This window comes from Ascaphus truei, chromosome 4, assembly GCF_040206685.1.
Source record: "Ascaphus truei isolate aAscTru1 chromosome 4, aAscTru1.hap1, whole genome shotgun sequence".
Taxonomy (NCBI): Eukaryota; Metazoa; Chordata; class Amphibia; order Anura; family Ascaphidae; genus Ascaphus; species Ascaphus truei.
In genome coordinates, this window is record NC_134486.1 from 216627058 (window position 1) to 216649364 (window position 22307).

At 43.8% G+C, this 22307-nt stretch overlaps 1 protein-coding gene across 2 annotated transcripts in view; it reads right to left on the reverse strand.

Annotated features, from left to right (window-relative positions):
* NUP133 (nucleoporin 133) overlaps nucleotides 1–22307 on the reverse strand; it is a 97487-nt gene that overhangs the window by 4825 nt on the left and 70355 nt on the right. For both annotated transcript variants that reach the window (XM_075596867.1, XM_075596865.1), the window contains exons 20-24: nucleotides 21388–21521; nucleotides 19484–19642; nucleotides 17232–17367; nucleotides 15083–15201; nucleotides 4816–4896 (exon numbers count right to left, since the gene is read on the reverse strand). In XM_075596867.1, coding sequence (XP_075452982.1) covers nucleotides 4816–4896; nucleotides 15083–15201; nucleotides 17232–17367; nucleotides 19484–19642; nucleotides 21388–21521 — 629 coding nt within the window. The remainder of the gene's footprint in view (nucleotides 1–4815; nucleotides 4897–15082; nucleotides 15202–17231; nucleotides 17368–19483; nucleotides 19643–21387; nucleotides 21522–22307) is intronic.

Below are 22307 nucleotides of genomic sequence, written 5' to 3' on the forward strand. Positions count from 1 at the left end.
TGTTCTCCTTACTTTAATGCATGTAGACTGTTTCCTCATTCATTTAGACTTATAATTATTACATTAATGTTTTAAAAAAGGTAAATTGTTCAAAAAGGTGAAATGAACAAAAGAATTTTACATTTTAAGCCATGCTAACACTAATGCACAAAAATATAAAATATATGGTGTAACAAAAAGTATAAACCATTATAGCTTCAATGAAGAAAGCCTAGCTATAAATAAAAAATATGTTTTTAAAACGAGCTCTTATTTTAATTAACCCAAAAATAACAATTTAAAAACACATGGAACACCCTATACCAGGGGTGCGCAGACCTTCCCCCTATGCTCCCCGGTCTGCACCACCCCCTGCTCGCGCCCCCTTCCTTACCATGCCTCCGGCGTCAAATGACGCTGTGGGGTCATGTGTCGTCACATTACCATGGCAACGCGACATCACCCCACGGCTTCATATGACATCGCGTTCCCGGAGTCAAGGTACTTGAAGTTACAGAAGCCTCACGCAATCCCCCGGCCTTTAATTTAAATGCCGTCGGGAAAAGCGCGGGGCCTCTGCAACCGCCGCGCCCCCCAGTTTGCGCACCACTAACCTATATTACCACTGCTTACAACCTGTCCACTGGCGTTAAACTAAGAGATTAATTTCCTCTCCTTTACCACAGCTTTACCATTCTGTATTACTGTGACATCATATCACTTAACAATGTACATCCAGGATTCTGTTCTAGAACTTGGCTGAAATCAAATCAAAACAGAAAACAACCTGGGGTGTTACCAAGAGCTCAGAGTAATGAACATTGTGAAAAGAAGAGAAATGGCCGAGTAGAGAGAAGCATCAAACAGCAAGGGGGCTAAACATGTAAATATTTCATTTGTGCTTTTGCCATTTCCATATCTTTGAGCAGGTATTGATGGTTGTCACTAAATAACAGTAAAAGTGTTTGGCCTCTGCTTTAAGGTTTAATACCCTAACACCCTGCTCTACATTCAGCAGAGGTGACACATGGAATGCCCGAAGCCTCAGCAACCCAATGCAGAATAAAGCATTGCAGGGCTTTTGAACAACGCGTGGGTTAGAACAGGGGGGCGCAAACTTTTTTTCCTGCGCCCCCCTGCCGGCTGTCCCCTCACTCCCGCGCCCCCCTCCCAACCCCAACTTACCCGCGCTCCGGCGTAATGACGTCACGTTGCCATAGCAACGTGACGTCACATGACCTCGCAGCGTCATTTTGACGCCGCGTTGCTATGGCGACACAGGGAGGAAGCTGCCGGAGCCACGGTAAGTTAGGTTTACAGAGGCCCTGCAGCTCCCCCGGCACTTAATTTAAGTGCCTTCGGGAAGCGCGCGGGGCCTCTGTAAACCCCGCGCCCCCCGTCGGCAGTGTCGCGCCCCCCCTGGGGGTCGCGCCCCACAGTTTGCGCACTGCTGGGTTAGAACATGCTCAGAGTAAGAATTGTTTATTAGTAATTTTGCTAATAAATGCAATTACAAACCTTTAGCAGCATTAAACAGTTGCCATTTTAATGAGACAAGCTACTGTGATACTATGTTGCTTTCTCAAGTTTGCCCCCAAGTAATAAGTCATGTGATCCCAGCTTCCACCGTATGGCTGCGTCCATAGACACTGCAGCCGTGCGGAGGCGTGCTTTCCCTGGCCTTAGTACGCGCGCCGTACGGGGGCGTGTCTATGGGCGGGCCAGTGACGTCACGGAGCTGGTTCGCCCTCATTGGGCGAACCGCTCACGTGACCGCCCTATCGTGCGAGAAATCAGTTTTGACTGACTTTACACGCCCCCTCCCGCACGCCATATAGACGCGATCACTGCCTTTAGGCAGTCTGATCGCTCAGCGTGCGTACGCGTCCGCGCCTGTATGGACGCAGCCTAAGTCATTTATGCCAGATATGCTGGAAACAAGTATGTTGCAGGCCCATCCCAACTGAACGTTTTCAAGTATGTAAAGCATTTTATATTGTGTGGTGAGGAAATGCCAAATACAGCACAGCATTATTACTTCAGAGATGAGAAAGGTTCGGCTGCGGTTTTATTCTGCATATCTCATTTGTAAACAATGCTGATTTTAACCCTATCAAGTGCTGGAGAGGCCACTTCTAGAATGAAAATGACAAGGCTTCGCTGAAGATTTTCATGTTGGTGGAATGAAAAGTTTTACAACCTGAAAACAGTTTCTGGCAGTAAGGTTACCTAGTGCAGATTAAAAATGCTTCGTATCTTTCACATGCTGCATGTATCTGTATGTAGGGAACCCTCAGCAGGCGGCTGGGTTAAAAAAATGTTGGGCGACTTAAACCCTTCACCATTCCTCATGGGTGATGTAATAATAAAAAAAAAAGTTTGATATAAATATGCATTTTGTTTTTACAACTCTGCATTTTTCATCATTATTATATTACACTTACAGCAAATACAAACATTTTACATTAAGTCACAATCTGAGCCGTTATTAATTTTACATATAATCAGAACTCAGGGCCTGCCATCATACTTAGGACTCTCTAAGTATAACCCTTAGATCCAAAAAGTCATCCTCCAGAATGACACGACATTCTGTATCTTACTATATATTTCTGAAAGCATTGTATGTTTCTCTGTCTGTACTGTGTTCCCTGTCCCTAGCGGCAATCTCATTGGTCCCTTGGCCCGCCCGCCCCCGCACACCTCTCATTGGCCTCACACACTCACCGCCCGCCCCCGCACACCTCTCATTGGCCTCACACACTCACACCACTGCTCAGGCCCCCTTGGCCCGCTCCCGCACACCTCTCATTGGCCTCACACACTCACACCACTGCTTCAGGCCCCCTTGCAGCTCACCTTCCCCCCTCCCGGTGGCCGTCACTCTCCCCCGTCACCCGGACCGCAGCTCACCTTCCCCCCTCCCGGTGGCCGTCACTACAGGCAGCGCACCTTCCCCCTCCCGGTGGCCGTCACTCCCGTCACTCGGACAGGCCCTGCACCTTCCCTGTGTTTCCCGCCGGCTCGCGCTCACAGGTGCAGAGAGGGGCCGCGTGCGCAGCGCTCATAGGCCCTGCACCTTCCCCCCTCCCGGTGGCCGTCACTCCCGTCACACGGACAGGCCCTGCACCTTCCCTGCGGCTCTGCAGAGAGGGGGCGCGTGCGCAGCGCTCCCCGGACGGGAGGAGGGAGAGCAGAGAAGGGCCAGGCGCGCGACAATCAGAGGAGCGCGGGAGAGAGGAGCGGTGCTGTGAGTCCTGGCAGAGCTGAGGGTGCTTTGTGTGTGTGTGGGGAGAGGGGGGGGGACAGTGTGTGTGGGACACCGTGTGTGAGTGGGGGGGAGGGACAGTGTGTGTGGGGTAGAGGGGGGACAGTGTGTGTGTGGGGGAGGGGGGGACAGTGTGTGTGGGGGGGAGGGACAGTGTGTGTGTGTGGGAGGGGGGGGACAGTGTGTGTGTGGGGAGGGCGGGACAGTGTGTGGGGGAGGGGGGACAGTGTGTGTGTGTGGGGGAGGGGGGGGACAGTGTGTGGGGGAGGGGGGACAGTGTGTGTGTGGGGGGGGGGGACAGTGTGTGGGGGGGGAGAGGGGGGGGACAGTGTGTGTGGGACACCGTGTGTGTGTGTGTGGGGGAGGGGGGGCAGTGTGTGTGGGGGGGAGGGGGGGGGGACAGTGTGTGTGTGTGTGGGGGGGGGGAGTGTGTGTGTGGGGGAGGGGGGGCAGTGTGTGGGGGAGGGGGGGACAGTGTGTGTGTGTGTGGGGGGGGGGGGACAGTGTGACTCCCGGGCAACGCCAGGTCTCTCAGCTAGTGTGTGTATAAGTATGTATGTATGTATGTATGTATGTATGATCATCATGCACGCTTCACGTGCCAAACCCGCCCTCTACAAACTAATGACGGTTTCATTTTTTTCTTTCGCCACCTTCTCTTTCTCTCTATCTTGCCCCACTCCTCCCTCTTCCTCCATTCTTTCTCCACCGCATCGCTTTCATTTAATACCTGATGATGTCATCAATTCATTCCGCCTCTCTCTCCTTTTCCAGCATTCTTACTTTCTCTTCGTGTTCCAACTGACTTCCTCTCTTTCTGTGTCTGCTTTCTGTCTTAACTTTATAGCTATCTTGCTCTCCATATCTCCCACCAAGGCTATGTGCATTATGATGTCACCAATAAGCTATATCTCACGGAGGGGCGGAAAAAAAAAAGTATATATACAAACAGTGTACACACACACACACGATTATCATGCGTTTTGTAATGTGTCAAATGTCTATGGCGTTTACAGTATTTTATTTTATATTTTGCTGCCGCTACGCTATTTTGTTATTGTAATTAATAATTTTTTTTTATATATATATATAAATATATATATATTTTATATTTTCACTTATAACCCATGAACATTAAAAGACAGGTGTCTGCAACCTTCTTCCTGATAAGTCAGTGACAAGGAAGTGATTTAAAAGCTCCAGAAGTACTCAATTATTTCTACATTTGCTACAATGATTTCAACAATGTTTTTACCATGGGTTTGCTGGGCTTCAATTTTGTTGGTGATCACCAACACTTTAATATCAAATATCTGCAGAACCAGTGGATTTTCAAGTATGAGGCAAATACCAGGAGCCCCCACCTATCCACCCCTTTCAAGTATGAGGCAAATACCAGGAGCCCCCACCTTTCCCCCCCCCCACTACCTCTGATAATTACTTTGTTTAAAAAAATATATTATAATAATGCTGGCTCTTTAAAGATACAGTAAGATGTCACACAGTCATAACAAATTAATCAAAACAAACTATTTTATCCCATTTATTACACATGTAAGTATACATACCCCATTTATATACTCCAGCAGGTCGAGTGCTTTCTTGAAGTCATATTCATCCGCCCTTCTGTTCTCCTCGCTGATGTATAGCTATGGCATGAAAGTAGTAACATGAAGTGCATGATTATTTTTAACTTGCAATCCATGTAACGAATACGATGCAGGAGTCTTTTGTTAGAATAGAATATATTTATCCAGGGAAATGACATTTTCATCAACATGCGTGTAAGCTCAAAGTACTTCCTTTTAAAGAGATTCAACCAGGGATTTATCCCACCATAGTGATAAATGGCTTGTAGAAAAGAATACAGCTGTTCTCCATGCAATCAGATCTAACGCAACAACATCTACCCAGACTGTGTATGCAGAATATAGTGTTGAACAAGAAACTACAAGATAGCAAAAATATAACATCTCTCCTACAGCTGGTCTTAACGGTGGCTAAGTAAGGCTAGTAATATATCAATCTAGCGATTCCTTAAAAAACAAACATACAACTTTAAGAATTTAAAAAATATGAACAGAGCTCTTGAAAAAAATTGCTGCGTAGGTTAATTATATATCTTGTTTGATTCACCTTACATAGATACATGGCGGATTATGTTGGAGAAAGACAAAATGTCAAACAAATTCAACCGTTGTTATATTCCAATTGAGGAGATACTGCTCCTATATTTATAATAATCCAAAGCAAGGCAAACAAAACCCAGTGAAACAATTTGCCAAACAGGTCTCATAAGGGGGAACATTCCGCTTAAATTCCTGAATAAAAACATAAAAATCAGAATGACTAATATTTTTGGGGACTCCTAAAAGTATGCATTTTCTACAAATTGCCCTACAAAGCCGTCGTAATCACTGCAATTTTGTAATCTCTGCTGCATGATTTCAGTCCTGTATGAGCTCCTAATGAAAACACTGGCCATGTTATATTTGGAAAATAATAGTCCTTTAGTAGTTATTACGCACAAAAACAAACAAATATATATATATATATATATATATATATATATATATATATATATATATATATAGTGTAATGGGGAACTGTGCCTTTAAAAAGGAGTGTAATATTTCACTGAGGTATGTTCAAGAGTCATTTCATTTTGTCACTATATCAATAGTGCAGCTGCTCATCATATTTCACAAGTTTAATACTTTAATCCTCAGAATTTTAATGGCAATACAGCCCAGGGGACAGACTGTATATTTCCTTACATCCTTCACTGCCGGATTGTTGTTTGGTAATTTACTGATTGTCGAGATAAAAAAAACTGCAGAGGAAAATACTCGAGAACCACAACCAAAAAAAGGTAGCTGAAGGAAAAGCAATTCCTCTTATTTGTTGCACACCCTATTTTAATCAGCAATTATATATCATGTGAAGAACAATTTCATGTCATTGATATGCTTTCAGTAAATGATAATGTATTTCTTTGAGTACAAATTAAAATATATCTTTTAATTGATTCATTTAAAATAGATTCAGCCTATATAGGATAAAACCAATGCATGAAATGTATGACAGAAATCCCTGCTGTGCCACGATTTGAGTTGCTAGCTAGCTAGCTAGCTGCACCAGTGATGTTAGACGTGTGGGGATCGCAGTTAAACCTCTTACCAAATTAGTTAAAAAACACTTTGAATAATATAATGTTGTTACTTGGGTAAATGTGCTCCAAGGCTGAGTCCCCGCTGGCGCTGAGCGGGCGGTGCTTGGCGAGGTGACAGACATACATACATACATATATATACACACACACACACACACACACACAAGTCCCTGCTCACGCGATGCGCTAGCGGGTATTCACATGCTCACCAGCGCTCAGCGCTTAGGTAAATACATTTTTTTAACTTTCCCGCTCGCTCAACTATTCGGCAATGCCGCCGCCGCCACCCCCCTCTACCCTTTACCCCTACAATAATAGGGATAGCATAGATAAATAAGCAAAATAATGACTTCTCAGTCACTCCTGTAGGGCTAATGCAATTGCCTCTATGTTATGTATGACCCAGAATTCTTAATTAATCATGAATGTCCCATGTATAATGAGAATATATATATATATATATATATATATATATATATATATATATATATATATAGTGCAGAATAAATGAGTTCTTCAGTATTCGGTGATACCTTTTTTATTTGGACTAACAAATTATGTCATAGGACAAGCTTTCGAGAGTTATCCTCTCTTCTTCAGGTCAAGCAATACTGATATACAAAGGGTTCAATGGCTAAAACAGTGTGGAGAGAGGGAGAAAAAAAAAACCAACAGATATTTACTGTAAATAAGGTAGGGTGTTAAGTGTTTGAAGCCAGGGGACAGTGTCAAAGAAAGGTGGGGAGGGGGAGGGATACTGGGGGGGAGAGAAAGTGTGGATAAGAATAGAGGTAAGCAGGATAATTACAAGCAATTTTGATAGGGTGTGAGAAAACCCATGTCCGCATTAAGTCCCTTGGTTTTGGTGTCAAAGAGTCTTATCATTCTGAGCTCAAATGTTTTCCGTTCTTGGGTGCTTTTAAACATTCCATTGAGGATTTTGATTTTTAAATCATTTATGGAATGATCTGGTTGTGAGAAGTGATGTCCCACAGGTGAGCAGTATCTTCCTTCTTCGTGATGGAGTATAGAGTGTCTGTGCATATTCATTCTTCCTTGTAGTTTTTGGCTGGTTTCCCCAATGTAGCAACCCTGGTCACATTTGTTGCACTGAATCATATACACTAAATTCCTGGATGTGCAGCTGTATGATCCTTTAACATTGAATGTTCTATGGTTGTGACTGGCTGTGGGATCCTAGCAAATATGTTTGCAGAGTTTGCAGTGTTTGTTGCTGCACGGTTTTGTGCCATTATCCATGTCTTTAAAATCATTGTGAAGTTTTCTGCCGACTAATTTCTGTTTGAGGTTTGGTGGTTGCCGGAATGCAAGAATGGGAGGTTTGGGAAAGATTTCGTTTAATGTCGCTTCCTCTGTCAGCATGAGTTGCGGATCTTTGATTATTTTTCATATACCCTCTAGGGTAGGGTTGTATGTGGTCACTAGTGGTATGCGTGTGGTAGGTTCTTTCTGTCTGTATTGTAGCAGGTGTTCTCGTGGGGCTTTTATTGCAGGTGTAATAGTTTTGGCAATGGTCTTTGGTTTGTATCCCTTCTGTCTGAACGATTCGGTCAGGGTTGTGAGATGCCTGTTTCTGTCTTCAGTGTCAGAGCATATGTGGTGGTATCTTGTAACCTGGCTGTGTATGATACCTTGTTTGGTATGAGTGGGATGGAAGCTGGAGTTGTGGAGGTAACTGTATCTGTCAGTAGGTTTCTTGTATACAGATGTGTGTAGTTTGCCATCTTTCAGTGTTACTGTAGTATCTAGAAAGTTTACTAGGTTTGCCGAATAATCCATTTTGAGTTTAATTGATGGATGGAATGAGTTCACGGACTCGTGGAATTGTTTTAGGTTTTCTTCACCCTCTGTCCATATTATAATCAGGTCATCAATGTATCTGTAGTATTTGTAGGGTTTGTGGAGGCATGTAGTTAGGAATCTTTGTTCAAGATTTGCTATGAAAAGATTGGCATATTGCGGTACCATCTTGGTACCCATGGCAGTCCCCATTAGTTGTAGGTACATTTCCTTGTTGAAGCTGAAGTAGTTGTGTGTGAGGATGTATTCTATCAGTTTGGTAATTACATCAGCGCTGTATTTCTGATCCAGGGGAGATGTTGTAAGGAAATGCAGGCATGCCTCAATACCATCCTTGTGGGGGATGTTGCTGTAAAGGGATTCTACATCCATGGTAACTAGCAGTGTGTTGGATGGTAGTTGGTTGATGTTGTTAAGATTATTGAGAAAATCTGTGGTATCTTGTATGAAGCTGTTGGTGCTTCTGACTAAAGGTTTGAGGATATTCTCCACTAAGCCTGATATTTGTTCCGTGAGTGTATCAATACCTGTTATAATAGGTCTGCCGGGGTTTCAGGGTTTGTGGATTTTGGGAAGCATGTAGAAGATCCCAACTCCTGGGTTGTCAGGTATCAGATTCGTGAGTTGCTTTGTATATTCCTGGGTTGGATCATGCATGAGTTTCTTGTAGTAGGTATTGTCTGTGAGTTGTCTGTTGCCTTCTTCTATGTATTTATTTGTGTTTGTAAGCACCACTGCGCCTCCTTTATCTGCTGGTTTGATGGTGATGTTGTGGTTGTTTCGCAGTTCCTTGATTGCAGATCTCTCCATGGGGGATAGGTTGTACATAGTTTTTTTCTGCTGTGTTGATGCTAGTAAGGAAACTTGTGTTCTTAGACTCTGTATGTAGCTGTCAAGTATGATGTTGCGTCCTGTTGGTGGTGTGAAGTACGTGTTCATCTTCTTCTTCTGGTTCTCTGTCATTATGGGGGTGCTCTCTTTTTTGTGGAAATATTCTTTCAGTCGTAGTCTCCTGAAGAATTCTTCTAGGTCTGAGAATAATTGGATTTGATCCAGTTTGGTGGTGGGACAGAATGTTAGTCCCTTGGAGAGAACAGAGATCTCAGGTTTAGAGAGATTATAATCTGACAGGTTAATAACTCCCTGGCAGGCTTTGTACTCTTCTGGGTTGAGGTTGTGTATCTGTCTTGAAGAGTCAGTTCTGGTTTCTAGTTCTATTTTAAAGACATGGATAATGGCACAAAACCGTGCAGCAACAAACGCTGCAAACTCTGCAAACATATTTGCCAGGATCCCACAGCCAGTCACAACCATAGAACATTCAATGTTAAAGGATCATACAGCTGCACATCCACGAATATAGTGTATATGATTCAGTGCAACAAATGTGACCAAGGTTGCCACATTGGGGAAACCAGCCAAAAACTACAAGGAAGAATGAATATGCACAGACACTCTATACTCCATCACGAAGAAGGAAGATACTGCTCACTGTGGGACATCACTTCTCACAACCAGATCATTCCATAAATGATCTAAAAATCTAAATCCTCAATGGAATGTTTAAAAGCACCCAAGAACGGAAAACATTTGAACTCAGAATGATAAGACTCTTTGACACCAAAACCAAAGGACTTAATGCGGACATGGGTTTTCTCACACCCTATCAAAATTGCTTGTAATTATCCTGCTTACCTCTATTCTTATCCACACTTTCTCTCCCCCCCAGTATCCCTCCCCCTCCCCACCTTTCTTTGACACTGTCCCCTGGCTTCAAACACTTAACACCCTACCTTATCTACAGTAAATATCTGTTGTTTTTTTTTTCCCTCTCTCCACACTGTTTTAGCCATTGAACCCTTTGTATATCAGTATTGCTTGACCTGAAGAAGAGAGGATAACTCTCGAAAGCTTGTCCTATGACATAATTTGTTAGTCCAAATAAAAAAGGTATCACCGAATACTGAAGAACTCATTTATTCTGCACTATCGCAACTGGACTAACATGGCTATTTTCTGCTATATATATATATATATATATATATATATATATATATATATAATTTGTCGATCACTGTATATATATATATATATATATATATATATATATATATATATATATATATATATATATAAAAAATCTACTCGCCACCTAGTACCACACATATGCTGCTTGGGCCAATAGGAGCTTGCCACGATGTTAAATCCACTCGCCCGGGGCGTGCAAATGTATAGGTTTGTCGAATATATACATATATATATATACATATATATACATATATATATATACATATACATATATATATATATATATATATATATATATATATATATATCTTAATATATAAAATCCAAAGGTTGGTACTAGCTGCGATGAATCTGATTGGTCCTCAGCCTGTGGCCAATCAGATTGGTGGGTGTGACGTCACCCAACTGCCACTGTCTTCCCCTCGGCTCGCGCCACACGCAACAAACACACACCACACACACACCACACACGGCGCTCATCTCTCCCCTCCCTCCGCTCACCTCTCCCCTCCCTCCGCTTCGCTGATCTCCATCCCCGGCGGGGGAACAGGCAGCGGCCAGGCAGGCTGCAGCTGCCTCGCGTCATCTCTCCCCTCCCTCCGCTCACCTCTCCCCTCCCTCCGCTCACCTCTCCCCTCCCTCTGCTCCGCTGATCTCCATCCCCGGCGGGGGAACAGGCAGCGGCCAGGCAGGCTGCAGCTGCCTCGCGGCGTCTAAGATGGCGGCGGCCGAAAAAAACCCCTTCCTCCCTCGCGGCGCCTAAGATGGCGGCGGCCGGAAGGACCCCCTTCCTGCCGCGCGGCGCAGAGTGAGAAGATGGCGGCGGCCGGAAGTAGAGGTAGGTGTGTGTCGCTCTAGGTGACGTGTGTGTGTGTGTGTGTGTGTGACACTGTGTGTGTGTGTCGCCCCCCCCCTGCCTTTCACACCCCCCCCTGCCTTTCACACCCCCCCTGCCTTTCACGCCCCCCTGCCTTTCACGCCCCCCCTGCCTTTCACGCCCCCCCCTGCGCCATTCACGCCCCCCCTCCTGCCTTTCACGCCCCCCCATCTGCCTTTCACGCCCCCCCCTCCTGCCTTTCACGCCCCCCCTCCTGCCTTTCACGCCCCCCCTCCTGCCTTTCACGCCCCCCCCTCCTGCCTTTCACACCCCTCCCCCTCCTGCCTTTCACGCCTCCTGCCTTTCACGCCCCCCCCCTCCTGCCTTTCACGCCCCCCCCTCCTGCCTTTCACGCCTCCCCCTCCTGCCTTTCACGCCTCCTGCCTTTCACGCCCCCCTCCTGCCTTTCACGCCCCCCCCTCCAGCCTTTCACGCCCCCCCTCCCTGCCTCCGGGCAACGCCAGGTATATCAGCTAGTATATATATATATAATATATATATATATATATATAATATATATATATATATATATATATATATATATATATATATACACATACATATATACATACATATATATATATATACATATATACATACATATATATACATACATACATATATATACACACACACACACACACACACACACACACACACACACACACACACACACACACACACACACACACACACACACACACACACACACACACACACACACACACACACACACACACACACACATATATATAAAAATAAATAAATAGTCTTAGCATTTTGGTGCATAGATGAGTAACATTACTCGATTGTGCATCTGCAACCATGACAGGATTTTAGCAGAGAGGCAGAGAAAAGGTGACACCGGATAGAATTCGGTGCGTTCCTAGAACATCGCTAAATCAGGGCACCTTGGAGGTCCGTAGGACTTTGGCCAAAATGCGCCTGCTCTCAGACCTCTAGCTCACGCAGTGTCAGTGATGGCGTCTGACGTGTAAAGCTCTAACCACCAGGTTTGCCGTTTCAAAAGTTCTTAATAAAGAATGGTGTGGTCAACACGAATTTTCTGAAGGAAACTAAAATGCAATCCAGGCACATTTAGTAAAACAACGGTGACACAATGGTTGTGATCGGTTTAGTAGCTTCAAATGTTGGAAACGGAGAACCTACTAGGAAGGAGAGAGTACTTCACATTCAGTGCGGAAAACAACACACACAAGATAAGGAAACTAAAACAATTCCGTTTACAGAATTTCAGAAAATCATTTTTAATAAAATCGGTTCATATTTGCTAAAGAGTCTTCTGTCATAAGAAAACGCCTTATAGCATATTGAATTGAATGAGCTGTAAGTTGTCTTCCAGCTCCCCAGAAGGTGTCTTGACAGAAGAATGCTTAGTAAATATGACCCATTCTCTGTTTGATCTGATATATTTAGTGAATTAACCATAAGGGTTTTTTCCCCTCTAAAGTTTAATTTTGGTACCACGTGGAACTGGAAGGCCCTAACACAACATGCTGTGAAGTGGCTTCTATGTGGCATTCACTATTAATGGATCTGAGGTTTGCGTGTCACAGAGAAGCAGCTTCCCAGCATGTTGCATATGGGTGATACTCACACAAATACATACAAATTTAAGAGGCACCAATATATGAAAGATTTAGGATTTTATTATTTACATTCAAAAGTACACCCTTAACCGAGCGTCAAACAAGATTAGCAGTAGCAAAGTCACAAGCTTAGTAAGCAGAGAGCCAGAGAGCAAATACAGTAGCTCTCACGCATTTCTGGGGAGCTGGCCGTGTTGGCCTCCTGTTAAGGATGTAGTTTGAATTATATTCTCCTCTGAAAGGGAAGTACCACAAATCTTTCTGCTTGGTGGGAACGGGCTCTTTTTGGATTGAAAACTTTCCCCCGTGTTCTTTAGAGGAATTTGCAATATACGACAGTATATCTGTTTTTTCTTAGTCCCCGTTTTTAGGTTTCTCAGATAAGTATTTTTCATTATTGCTGTTACTTATATATATATTTTTCCCTTCTGTGCCTTTGTCCATACTTATTATCATGCACTTAATTGCGGACTCTTTGGAAAATAGGCTTTTGAATATACTCTGTTTTTGTTATTAGTCTCGTGCTTTTCTTCTGATATATACTATGGATATAGAGATTTGTGTGTTCCGTGGAGCTTTTGAGTTTTTATTCTCCTGTTCACTGAGTTTTCCCATCGGCTGATGGGACGTCTCAATGTATATTTTACAGTTTTTCTACCATTACCGACATTGTCTTGTAAAACTTCACGTGGAATCTTTATCCGGAGACTATGCTATATAAATATATTTTTTCTTTTTCACTACATTTCAGTACTCTTTATTATGGGGAATACAAGGAAAGCCGCTCTTTTTACCATTATTCTGGGAATTGTAGGGGGAGTCCATTATTCCCGTGCACTTAACCTTTACAAGTGTTATCTATATTATATACCCGCTGTCTGCTCCCTTGTTTTGTTATATCCTAATTTGCAGCACAGAAGTGAATCATGCAATGATCTTCCGAGTGGCTCTCTGCCAATATTATCTAAGTCAGGGTGCGCAAATTGGGGGCCGTGAGATTTTTTTGGGGAGGCACAGGCGTTTGCAGAGGTCCCGTGCTCTTCCAAGGCATTTAAATGAAATGCCAGAGGACCGCGCGAGGCCTCTGCAACCTCTACATACAGACATTCAGCCGGCTTCAGGACACGTGACCATGGCAACGCGGCGTCAAATGACGCCACAGGGTCATGTAACGTCACGGTTGCCATGGTAACGTGGCATTAAATGACGCTGCGGGTCATGTGATATCACACGACCCTGCGGCATCATTTGACGCCGCACCGAGGTAAGGGGGGGGGGGAGGCGCGACAACGGAGGACAGCAGGCAGGGGGGGCGCAGCAAGAAAAGTTTGTGCACCCCTGATCTAAGTGACTTGATGCATTGGACTTTTAGGAGGATGTTTCGAAGGAAAGTACAGCATTTTATTTTTCTCTGGTTTACGCAGGAATGGGCCGGAAAAAGGGGTCTTTACCCTGAAGTGTTGACGTTGCCCTCCTATTGTTTTACCAGTGACTATGTTTTGCATTTTACCTATTGACTGTGGTTTTTGCTTATATCCTGCGATGTTTTTTGGATATATGTCCCCTTATTAGGATGGTCTATTTTTGACTGTATCCGACATATTGCCTTATGGACAAATTTCCCCCATTTTTCTGGGGTCTATTCCTGTCATTCAGGACATTAGCTTAGCATTCTCGAACGTTAACACCATTGGGATAGAGACACACACCTTGGAGTACTAGCTCTGTAATTTTCTTTATATTTAATACAATATACTTATGATGTGAGGTTCTTCTACCTCCGTGTATATATTTTTTCTCTGTGAGCAGTAAAATATATTTTTTTGGCACTCTAGTGTTGCCTTGTTTCTTCTATTGTGAATGTGGGGAAGAATAATTTTTAGTTCAACAGTATCCCTAGAAAGCGTGGCGGTGTGACTGGATTCCCCCATCGCAGTACAAGGGCAGCATGAGGCAAAAACAATATCCAACTGGCACCCTCTCTATCCACCTTTATGACGCATCTTAAAACATTTCTTTAACGAAGCATATGGTAGCTCCGTGGCTGCTACTATACACCTCATACATCGAGCATGACCTCTTGCAGGTGCACTAACAGAATTCCCTCCTACTGTCTCTGTACGTTCTTCCTACTTACTAATTAGATTGTAAACTCTTCCGGGCAGGGACTCCTTTTTCCTAATGTTACTTAGGTCTCAAGCGCTTATTCCTATTACGTGTTGCAAAATGATGTCATGTGTATTACTGTTGAAGCGCTCTGTATATAGATGGCGCTATATAAAGATATACATACATACTGTACATAGCTTACAATTTCAGACACCTACCTTGACAAGTTCTACTGGGGTCAACACAGGCATCACATTCAAGTCCAGCTGTTTCTCCTCCAGAAGCTGGTTGGGCAAGGTCTCCTGATGGAGCAAGAAACGCTCCTGCTCTGATATTTCTAGCGTTAAAAAAAAAAAAAGATAAAAAAACATTCCTAGCACAGAAAAGATGATTCTGTGAATAATACCCGTTAATTTCGGAGATCAGAAAACGTGTTGACTGAGACCAGTAATCCATATTTTATTTTTTTAAATAATTTTCAACACTAATTTAATTAATTAGTTCATTAATCCACGACTTCATTTGAAATGACACTATATTAAATTGTTATATTACGTCTGTCAATACTTCACGCATGTAAAATATTTAATAGTTATAAGTTTATTGACAAATCATTTTTATCTATATTTTTTCATTTTGAATAGTATTTATCAAGGCTTCCTTTTATTTGGTTTGTGATTTGAAAAATGTAAAATAAAAATGGATTAGCTTTGACATAATTTAAACACATTGGAAAACAATGAACAGGGATAATGTGGTACTGTGCAGAGCAGTTTGCCAAAGAAATTCATACAGGAAAGAATCTCTGGAATTACCTCGCTAAGAAACGACTCCCCACCTTATACGTGTTTTAAAGTTCCCTGAAGAATCACTTCTTTAAGTAAGCCTAGCTAATGCTCTCCCGATAGCCTCACTTCCTCTTCAAACTTCCACTATTTCCCTGCAATTTATACGTGCATCACAGCTGCCAAATTCACAGTGAGCGGCCACAGCTCCTCTATGCAGTCTCTCTTTAATATGAAAAATACCACTTGTGAGCACATTCACGTCAGACAGGGCTGCAACCCTGCCTTTTGCCATGATCTCTCAGCATACAGTGATTCCACTACAGCAAGGGATTCTGGGTAATAACATGCAAATGAGTACAGTGTGTCACCTTTTGCTTCTTGTCCATTTTAACATGGACCCATCTTTCCTATTAGACTCTACGCTGTATGCAGAGACCGCAATGGCCAATGGTATTTCTATTGTTTCTTTCATTAAGCCGTGGCCATAGTAGGCGCGAGACCGCAAGCGGCACAAACAAATTCATTTACTTTAACCTGTCCTGCCATACTGCGCGGGATGTGATGCGCACGACAGCGCAGCAGGATTTGGAGGAGACAAATCCATAAAAAAATTTGTGCGACAGCCGCGTCACGTGAGCCGTTTGAACCAATGAGGGCGAACCTCAATTGTTCAACGATAGAGAAAAAGGGAGAAAACAGTGCACTGCCAGGGAGTCAGGAGGTATAAAAATAAGGTTCTATTTATTCAGCACAAGTACAAAAAACATCATCCCAAGGAGGTGGAAAAAGTCCTCCTACGCGTTTCAGACACAAATGTCCTTTATCAAGGAGTAAGTACAGCCTGGTGACATCACGGCCAAGCCTCTCTGTCGCGCGCGTCAACGGAGGACACCGCTCAGGCAACAGCCGTGCGAACCTATTTCCAGATCTGTTGCGTGCATGGTAGCGCCTACTGTGGGCACGGCCTTATATGTTATTTATACACCACTGTCTGTTGTAGCCCATCGTAACTTATATAGGGAAACTGCTGCACACCAAAATATATGAAATAAATAAGATACAAATACCGGTGCTCCTGGTTCAGGATTCCCTGTCATAATCCAATATTGCCAACAGAATGACTTGACGTTTCGGCCATACATGGCATCTAAAAGCCATTCTGCTTTTGATAAAGGCCATGTATGGCCGAAACGTCAAGTCATTCTGTTGGCAATAGTGTATTTAAATTCCGTGGAGCCCTGTTCTTTATACCTTTCGTTAGCCCATCGTAATACACAACAGACAAACATTTCAAAAACAATTATCCGTTTAAGAACAAGAATCATTCTGTATCTTGAGGCACAAAACAACTGACTGCATTTTTTTTTAACCTCCCCATCCTACGGTCTACTCTGTGAACATCGCTTTGTGCTTTGGATTAATAAAACTGGAAGATTTTTTGGGAAATCTCTTGAGTGCTCCAGCGCTGTCTCTTGTATGATAAATACCGTTTTCAAATATAGTTTTCTATTGGCAAACGCAACAAACTAATATATATCATTGAGTAACTTTTACGTTTCGTTATTATCCTCTTTTGTACCGTCAATCTTTTCTTGTAATACATCCTCATGGAAACCAGATGCCAAAGCAGCTAATTTACTCAGTCCCAGCAGAGTTTTCTTCTTACAAAAGTATCGCTTCTCCATATTTGCCAAAGTCTGAAGCGTCCTGTGAGCCTGAAATTAGTAGAGATATTGATTAGAACCAGCAAGCTAGAACTACAGCTGTAAAACTCTGGAGATTTCATCTTGTATTTGTATCATTTTTACATTGTAACAAACATAATTTTTTTTATCTTGTCGGAATAAATGCTTTTAAATAATGTATTTACATTTTTTTGGAAGATGTCGAGTTGATTGACTTCCTGTGGGCTTGTCAAAAAGGCATTGGAAAATTTTCCTTGAAAAAAATGAAGCCTCACACAGCCAAATAAAAAAAAATTAAAAATCTTTTTTTTTTTTTTTTAAATAACAATCTTTTTAGGATTTCCTGAAGATGCATTAGCAGGAGAGCTATGCTCCTTATCTAATTTATTTCCATAAGAAAGCCTTTTGTGAACCTCATTTTCCCCAGGCAAAGTATCGGTGGAGGTAGCCAGCCTTCATAATAATGGTGAAGCCCGGCTGGTTACCCCTAAAAACCTGTTTTGTATCTCTTATCCATCATAGGTACAGAACTGGGACTTCAGGAACAGGACTTTATAGTGGATACTGAAGGGGGGGGAGAGGGGGAAAGTACTAACGTGTGTAAAATGTTTGGGGCAAAATTACCGGTTGCCCCATAATTTAACCCGCAAATGCACCTTAATACCGTCATGTTTCCCCTATGAAATATTGTTTCTCCCGTCAGCAAAGCTAATTTTATCAACCAAATCCTGAGCCCAGGTTACAGGAAGAAATATGTTTTTAAAATGTGGATTCTATGGAGGCAGTCCTGGTAATACGATTAGCCAGGATGTCTGCATAGAGATGGTGGATCAAAATGGATGATGGGAGTAGCGTGGTGTTGGGCCATCTGGTTGAGCGGGCAAGGACGGAGAACCAGGTCCAGAGACAAAGGCTCCCCACGGGGGAGACTCTTTGTTCTCTCAGACACTGTGGAGCCTACCCAGCGGAAGTTATGGGGCACCAAGGGGAAGCCGTTGTTCGTAGGCACGGTTCCCATTGGCCAGTTCAAATTTCCCGCTCGCCGGAATACTGAGCCTAAGCGCGCCCCCTCCTTTGATTGGTTACAGCCGGATGAGCCGCTGGTTCGTGATTGGCTGCTGTGTGAAACCCGTGCTCTGATTGGTCGCCAGTCCCTCTTCCATGTTAAACATAGGACACTGAGGTCTATATAAGGGGACTGCCCAATCAGAGAACCAAACATTCTTGGGACTTGGTCCAGTGAAGCGCTGGGGGGCTTTTCAAGTGCTTTGCTCCGAATAGCAAAGCATTCAGCGATGCCAGAGAAGCCTGGCCTAGCTGAGGACAAGTTCTGAGGACGTGGCCAAGTTCTGAGGAACGATCCAACTTGCTCCAGGCTTAGTCCAGTGATGCGACCGGCGGGTGCTCGGCACTGAGGTGCCGGAGCAGCCTGGCCAAGCGGAGACTAAGCGCTGGGAGCAAGTTATCGCGGCCAAGTACTGAGAATTGGACGGAGCCAAGACCAGCGGGGAGAGCATGGCGGCTCTCCCGAAAATTGTACCGTGTGTTTCCTGGACGTAGAGCGGACAGGGTAAGCCTACTGAAGAAGGCGCCCTGCACCTAGTTGAGGCTAGTGTCTCCCCCCAGACGGTATCCATTTCCCTGTTTTGGTGCATTTTTGTATATCTGCTAGCCTTGCCAAAATAAACCCATTTATTCAACATCTTTGTCCCGTCTTTTGTAAATAATCCTGGAAAATAAAGGTGAACAAAAGTACTGGTCCCCGTGACACCGGATAGTAAAACACCTGTGATTACTGCTGTGACTGCCCAACTTACCCCCTTTTTATTTTCTGTATCCCACTTTTTGAAAATATGCTGAATAGATTTTTTTAAATTTATTTTGTAAAGGTCATTGTTAATTTTTCACAGGAAAGATTGCATTGGTAAGTTGTTTAAAACAGTTGGTGTCAGTGGGGCCTGAAACTCATTGCTTTGCACCAGAACGGTTACAAATCACTTGTCTATGGTACGTGGGACTGCCTCTTTTGTGCATGGGTTCTTTCCAAAGCTTGGTGTGTGGCTTTAGTACCCTGAAGATCGGGCGTAAAAAGAACATGAATCCGAATTTGGCCAGAAACTGGGATTTTGGGATATTGATTGCTTACCTTTTCAAAGTCCTGGCTGTTGATCTCATGTAACCAGCTGAGGTGTTCGTGAGATTGCAAGAAGGAAGCCAGCTGTCCGTGTTGAGAAACCGGCTGAGATAACAGCTTCCCGCGCTTCCCTTTCTCCAAATACCAGCGAAACAGGAAATCTGAAAAATTCTATGTGGTATATGGAAAAAAACAAAAACTAAAAACACTGGTGGATATACATAAAGTGTTACAAACAGAGCATTGCTCAAAAAACAGGTGCACGTTGGGTCCTTTTAATTCGGTGCGAACTGGAGCATGAGGCACCAATTAACATCTATAAAATTCAACACAAGCTCTTTACAAGCTCTTTCTGGGGTCTGAAAAGCCCTGCAATGCACTTTGAAAGAACTAATTTCACACGGTAACCCACACCTCCAGTTTTGTACTGATATACCCACATACACGGCTCGACAAATGCACTCGCCCCCTTGCCTGGGGCGAGTGTATTTTACCCACTGGCGAGACTTACCGGCGGCGGCGTGGTGCGCCGACTCCCGGCATTCTCCTGCGTCCCCCACATTCAACTCCGGGATTCTCCTGCAGCTTCCATGAAAATGGCTGCGCGGGGCCAAATGACGCCGCATTATCATGACAAATGACGTAACGTAGCAGTCCGTTGCCATCGCAAAGCAGCGTCATTTGATGCCGCACAGCTATGTTCACGGGAGTTGTTGCAGGGGGGAGACGCAGGAGAATGCTGGGAGACGCCACACCACGGCGCCGGTAAGAATTGCCAGCAGGTAAAATGACTGGCGCTGTTTAGTTTTTTAAGAACTTGGCGAACGATAGAGATATAGAGAGATACACACACACACACACACACACACAGGGCTCCACAAATGCACTCGCCCCCTTGACTGGGGCAAGTGCATTTTACTGGTGGCGTGCTGCGGCCTCTCCCGGCATTCTCCTGCATCCCCCATATCAACTCTCGGCATTCTCCTGCAGTTTCCGTAAAAATGGCCGTGCGGCATCAAATGACGCTGCATTGCCATGACAACGGGATGCCACAACGTCACACGGCATCAAGTTGCCATGGCGCCGTCACGTAGCGTAGTCATGGCAAGGTGGCATGGCCATTTTGACTGAAGTTGCAGGAGAATGTCGGGAGTTGAAGGGGGAGATGAAGGAGACGCCGCACCACGCCACCGGTAAATCTCGCTAGCGGGTAAAATGAGGGGGATTAGAGAGGGAGGGGGAGGGGCTCTTTTTATAATTTGGCGAGGTGTGTGTATGTATATATGTGTGTATATACAGTATGTATATATGTATGTGTGTATATATGTATATATAGTCCCAAGCCCCTAAAAAAATGTGGCAAATGCAGAGGTAAAAGAAAAGTGTGCTTGCCTGTGTGAGATGTACACGCCCATAATATATATTTTCTTTAACTGTGCATGCAATGTCTTGTATATAATGTACACCCTGTTCATTTATGTAACTGTACTTGTAACCATGTATTATTTGTCTTAACTGTGCCCAGGACATACTTGAAAACGAGAGGTAACTCTCAATGTATTACTTCCTGGTAAAATATTTTATAAATAAATAAATAAATAAAATGTAAGTAATCATGCAATAATCAAAGTAATAAAGCAAGTTTACGACGCTTAATTCATATAACAGTTTTTTTTATGTTAAGATAAAAGGACAAGGACGTAGGACCTCTATGCATAATTTGATATGCATCATTCTATTTGAGTTGGGTAACTTCGCTTATGACCACTGCTCAAGCAACTAGCTGACATACCATTTATACATATTCAAAATGTGTTTCTTAGTACCATTTTATTGGCCAAAACAGTTTAGGTTACTACATCCCCCCAAAAATGTGATTTCCCGACCCACCCTCACCTCTCACAGGAGGGGTTTACCTGATCTGAGAACTGAGTCAAGTACTGCTGCAACCTGGTCTGATTATCGGTCATTTCACATATTTGCACCAGGATATCAAAGTCGCAATACTTCTCCGCAAGGGTAGCAGCCCACTGGTACTGGCCCAGAGTCACTGCCGAAGAGAAAAACATCAGATCAGATCTATTTCTCACATTTTTTGTCAGAAAGATATACTAAATACAGTAAGTAAACATGGGAAGGATGTTGATCCAGGGAGTAATCTGATTGCCAATTATTGGACTCAGGTGTAAGGATTCCAGCAGTTTGGGGTTTCCAGATTGCCTGCCCTTTCTCCTCAGTTCAGACATTTTGGTTACTGGCAGCCTGCTACTTAAGGCTGCAGTTCCCAATAGGAGTCGCCGAGCAAAGTTCGGTTAGCTGCAGCTCCGGGTGATATTCGCTGTCACGCCTTTTGCCTATTTGGAATCCCTGTTGCTGACCCCGGACTGTGCTCCCCGACCTCGCTGCCTTCCGCCTGACCTTTTACCCGTCGCCTGGACTCTGCCCCACTGCCGCCAGCCCTGACCCCAGCCTGCTTACAGACTACGGATACTCATACAGGACTCTGTCCCCGGGCTCTGGTCGGTTAATCTGCATTCCTACCTCAGCCCTGCGGGTCAGCTTCCTGATTCGAGGCGGGCACCATCAGATAAGGAAGGAATTTTTTTTTCCCCTTATGAGATATCAGATGATTTTTCATTTGGGTTTTTGTTTGCCTTCCTCTGTAGCAATATACTGTAAGTACAGATATAGGATAAAGTATCTGTCGTCTAAATTTAGCATAGGTTGAACTTGATGGACGCATGTCTTTTTTCAAACTCATCTACTATGTAACTATGTAACTATGTAAAGGCCTGCAATGCAAGATGGGCATGATCGGGCTGCCCACTCCACCAGA